This window comes from Cornus florida, unplaced genomic scaffold, assembly GCF_030987335.1.
Source record: "Cornus florida cultivar Cherokee Brave unplaced genomic scaffold, ASM3098733v1 CherokeeBrave_3.0.0_Hap2_Chr09, whole genome shotgun sequence".
Lineage (NCBI taxonomy): Eukaryota > Viridiplantae > Streptophyta > Magnoliopsida > Cornales > Cornaceae > Cornus > Cornus florida.
The window spans coordinates 78,098,549-78,103,200 of record NW_026775579.1 but is presented as its reverse complement, the minus strand read 5'-3'; the positions used below and the strand labels follow the sequence as shown (position 1 = coordinate 78,103,200).

General features: G+C 33.9%; 1 protein-coding gene across 1 annotated transcript; it reads left to right on the top strand.

Annotated features, from left to right (window-relative positions):
* Window positions 1–217: 217 nt before the first annotated feature.
* Window positions 218–4,652, top strand: LOC132272916 (probable serine/threonine-protein kinase PBL21). The gene is made up of 5 exons (XM_059773980.1): window positions 218–352; window positions 541–685; window positions 1,190–1,320; window positions 1,429–1,555; window positions 4,300–4,652. Exons 1-5 carry the CDS (start codon window positions 218–220, stop codon window positions 4,650–4,652), a joined length of 891 nt encoding a protein of 296 aa, XP_059629963.1.

The window sequence follows — 4,652 nt, the reverse complement described above, 5'->3', positions numbered from 1 at the left end:
GTTGTTGACGTCTATTTCTCTCAAGTCCTCTATCGGTGTTATCACTCGCTTCCAACAACCTATGTTGGGAAAAGAAAGCTAAAGAAAAAAAAAATTGTTTCATGTAGTTTCAATGTAGGACATATTTGTCTTTTTTCATGGTTTCATATGAAAATTTAACTGTATATAATGGTACTGACCATGTGTGCCACCGTACTTAGATGAAATAGGTCCAACTATGGAAATGCTCAGAGAGTATAATCTCAGAAAATACTCCCCCGGGGAATTAGAAGATTTAACCGGTAATTTTAGCCACGTAAATCTGATTGGAGAAGCCCAATTCGGCAAAGTGATCGAGGAAAGACTCAGCAAGGTCAGGATGTGACTGTGAAGATTTGGGAAGATTTAGGATACTTTCCTGTAGGCCGGAATGAACACCGTTCCCAATTGGCGGTAGTAACAGTATTTCATTAGTTTAGTGTCTGAAATTTCAATTTTGAAATTTGATGGTTATAGATGTTGTTCCTGTCATTGTTAAATGTTGTGTTTCAATTTTCCCAGAAAGAATGCATTTTTCTAATGGAGTCGAGTGTAAATCATCATCCGAGTCTGGTCAAACTTTTGCGATATTGCTGCGAAGATAGTCTGTTGGGGGTTGTTTATGACCTTAAACCAGTGGATACAGTGCACAACCTCATTGATAAAGGTAGTACATATTTTCTTTCTTTCATTAATCTGTTACAACTTGACTTTTCTAATCATACGTTAATCTGTTGAGCATGCGCGTCATGTTTTCAATATATGTTGGGAGAGAGGGAAAATGAATCTTACAAAGTGACAACTATAATTGCAAGACCAACTGATTCTCCATATTAGTGTTCGGTGATAACATTTACTACTTTGGCTTGCTATACTGAATCTTAAATCTGCTCCTAAACTGATTATTTTAGTTAATCATTGTTTAGTTTGTTGGATAATCTCTCTCTCCCTCTATTTCTATCTCTCTCTGTGTGTGCACTTTCTTTTCTTCTTTGACTAAGAAAATATATTTCTTTGAGTAATAAAATTTTGTCTTGTTTGGATGTACCGCATTTAGTAGAGTGTAGCTGCCATCACATGCAGGGATATGGTTGGTACTAAAGATAAACTTCTTTAAAATAGATTAGTACGCTATTTACTAAAAGAGTTTTGTTTTTTTGGGTGAACGTAGATGGCTTTTCCTGGCTCCACAGAATCAAGGTAGCAATTGCTATTGCACGTCTGCTCGAGTTTTTGCATTATCATCATAAACCGCACTACCTGGTTCGCAATTTTAGTCCTGCACATATAATGCTTGATCAGGTCAGATCTGGTGTCCATGTACTTAGTGCACTCAACTTTTCGGTAATTTCATTCTGAAGAAATTTTTAATAAGAATTAAACATGATATTATGTTATGCTGAAACTAAGGATTACGATCCAGTACTATTCGACTTTGGAATGCTAGTTGGTAGGGTTTTTGGTGACGAGCAACCAATAGCAAATATGTTTGTGCTTGGAGCGCCAGGCTATGGTGATCCCAGCATTAGGAATTTCGGTATGTCAACTTAATGTTGTATTTATAATCTATTCCATGCCTAGAGTTCATTGCCTATATCACCAGTGCACTTCTTAATTGCGAGTGTATTTTTTTATTTATTTTTTCAACTAGTATATAATGCTATATAAATTGTGGGCAAACGAGGAATGTCAAGTGAAAATATCAACCCAAACAGATGAGTAAATCATTATGATTACTCATAAAAGCGTCTTTGACCTCTCTCTTTTTCGGAATCCATGGTGCTTTTTTGGGGAGGAAACTTGTGCGCAAAAAACTCTAATCCTAATATCATAATATTGTTATGTGGTTCGCTTTATGAATATGACATAGTATCAAAATTTCTCTTGTTGCATACATGTATGAATCATAATGGTGAAGATCGAAGTGACTTGATGGTGCAAAGGAATTGTAAAATCCCAAAATAAGTAATCAATTTCAATTCATTTGGCTATGAAAGGTCATTTGCTATTGATTGTGGAAGAGAGGTGGAAAAAAAGGAAAAATTATTGATGATGTTAAGCAAGAGAAAGAGAGAGTGCCCCTTGGTTGAGAGAGAGATGGTGGTTGTATTTTTGCTCTAATAAAAGACGGTCTTCTTCATTCTGGGTGCAACTTACTTATTGCATACAAGAATATTCTTTGACCTTGTCATTTTCATCTCAATGTAATACTTCCATAAAGTTCTAGAGCCTATCCAATGAACGTATCGAAAGCAAATCCACATATTGGAGATCATATACAATAAATATGTAAAGATTATTTTACCTCTAATGGAGTGTCATATAGTTCATAGGACCACTTACGCTATATAACTTACAGATGAAAGGATCTTCAAATCTAACAGAGCTAGAACGGTCCCTTTTGAAAAATACTTGAATAAAATTTTAATTTCCATATAACTCAACATTATTTTATGGAGGTCCATATTAGTATAATTAAATTCATGTGCATATATAAATATATCTTGTAGAAGTCGAAATAAAATATTTGGTGCGCGGTGGGCCCCCAATGTTTTATCCAGGCCAAAGATGAACATAGGCTGAATTGATTTGTATAATTTGGTTTGGATATCTGACTATTCTGTGTCTGGGATTTGGGGGTGGTCTACCCAAGTTTAAAATCCCTTTAAAGATCAAGTAAAAGAAACTAAGATAACCAATATAACCTAACTAATTCACTATTAGAGATAAATTGAACCCTCTACAGTCAGATGCTTCAATTGGAAGTACTACAATGATTCGAACTTCTCCTGATGTGAGAAGTTCTAAATAATTGAACTGTATGCAATTTTGTTTGAAAATTTGAAGTCCTACTGAACATTGGGACTTAGAGCAGAGAAATTAAAGAACAAAAAACTACAGCAAACACGTTCGTTTTTATCATAAACTTTCTTAATTGAATGAGGTTTGTAGCCCTTTCATTGGACTTCCAAAACTTGTATACCTACCTTAGACATTGTGTCATCCCATATTGTTTTTGGTTGTTTGCGCTTCATGTTTTGTTTGTCTAGCTAATTCATTTTATTCCAATCTAGAGTACAACATCACATGATTGTTTACTTGACTCTAATTTGGTCTTTTTATGAGATTTTAACTATTTTGAGGAATATTTGCAGTAATTAATTTATTAATGAAAAATATATATGTAATTAATTTTCTTCAAGCTGATTTTTTACTTTCTTGTTTCGTAATATAATAGTTTCTAATCTTTTGATCTCTTTATCTGATTTTGAGGTGCACTCCCTCCTTTCTCTTGGGCTTTTTCTTGTAAACTCTCTTACTCATTATTTTTGTCAACCTAAAGGGCTTTTTGGTAACACCCCTACCAAAGTACCAAGTGCTTAAAACTGGAAACTTTAGTGGTTATCTATCTAGTGTTTTGATAATGGACTGTGAGTTGTCTTTAAGAAAAATGTTTTCTATTTAGAAAGTGAGATAAATTTTCAAGGTCATAATCCACACTTAACAAGTTTTTTGATAGGTATTTTTTATGTGAATTTGGATTTGCATGTTGATCCTTAACTTTGATTTCATCAAATTAAAAAATTTCATCCTAGATTCCTAGTATAACTTAGCCCTGAAGTTTTTGTTACTTATCAAACAGCAGCTAAAGTAACTAAGAACACTTGCTATTTGGTATGAACAAGAGAATTGGCAATTATTTTTTCAGTAGAGAATAAGGAATGTATAAAGTGATCATTCCTCCGATTGTATATGATTTATATGTTTACTGTTGTTATTGATATCGTTGTTATTATTTTTATTGTTATTGTCAGTGTCAATTCCATTCTTGCTAGATGTTACATATTTTGAATGAATTGATTTTAGTTTCTAGCAAGATGAGAACCTTCAATTGGTACTACTCTTACTGTATGATTGTATCTTTTGCATGAAAAACTACCTTGTTTGGGTGATTGTAGCCATTCATTTATTTATTTATTATAATTTATGTGGAGCAAAGCCACCCTTGAGACTGTCTTCAACAAGAAGTATCTCAAATGGTTTTTAGCGCATATATTCGTGTTGAAATTTTGCAAATTCTGTTTAATGGAATTAGTAAGATGGGCTCACCAAAAGGAAAAAAGGATAAAGAAAAAGAGAAACAGAAATATAAAAAGAATTTGGTAGATGGAATGTTGTAGTTGCTTTGTTTTTTAGCTTCTACTAGCTTTTTGTGTTTTGGCATCTTTTCAGTTGTGTGATATATATATTTTTTTTGTTAATAAAAAAACCCTTCAACAGGTAAATGGTGGATGATACAGGACGTCTTCTCGTTTGGCACTGTGCTTTTGGAGCTCATATCCAAAAGACCCTATGAGATCAAGAAACCTGTACACTGTTGGGCTGAAGCCCAATACTATTTGAACAAGCAGAAGAAATCATTATTTGGCTGTTTTGCCCTCTCAAAGAAATTCTCTCTCGTGCACAAAAGCTTTGAAGAAGATTTGGGGTTCAGTCAACACGATGGATATAAAATTACTGATCTGGCAATGCGCAGTGTGTCAGACAAGGGCGTACGTCCATTTATGAAGGAAGTTGTTCAAACCTTGGAGAGGTTACATGCTGTTTGTCGTCACGGTCACCTGGGTTATTAA

Bases quoted from the DNA above. Each gene is read 5' to 3' on its own strand.
- LOC132272916 (XM_059773980.1), top strand. From the start codon at position 218: ATGGAAATGCTCAGAGAGTATAATCTCAGAAAATACTCCCCCGGGGAA. The intron at 353-540 runs GTCAGGATGTGA...CAATTTTCCCAG, and splicing joins TCGAGGAAAGACTCAGCAAG to AAAGAATGCATTTTTCTAAT. The intron at 686-1,189 runs GTAGTACATATT...GGGTGAACGTAG, and splicing joins GCACAACCTCATTGATAAAG to ATGGCTTTTCCTGGCTCCAC.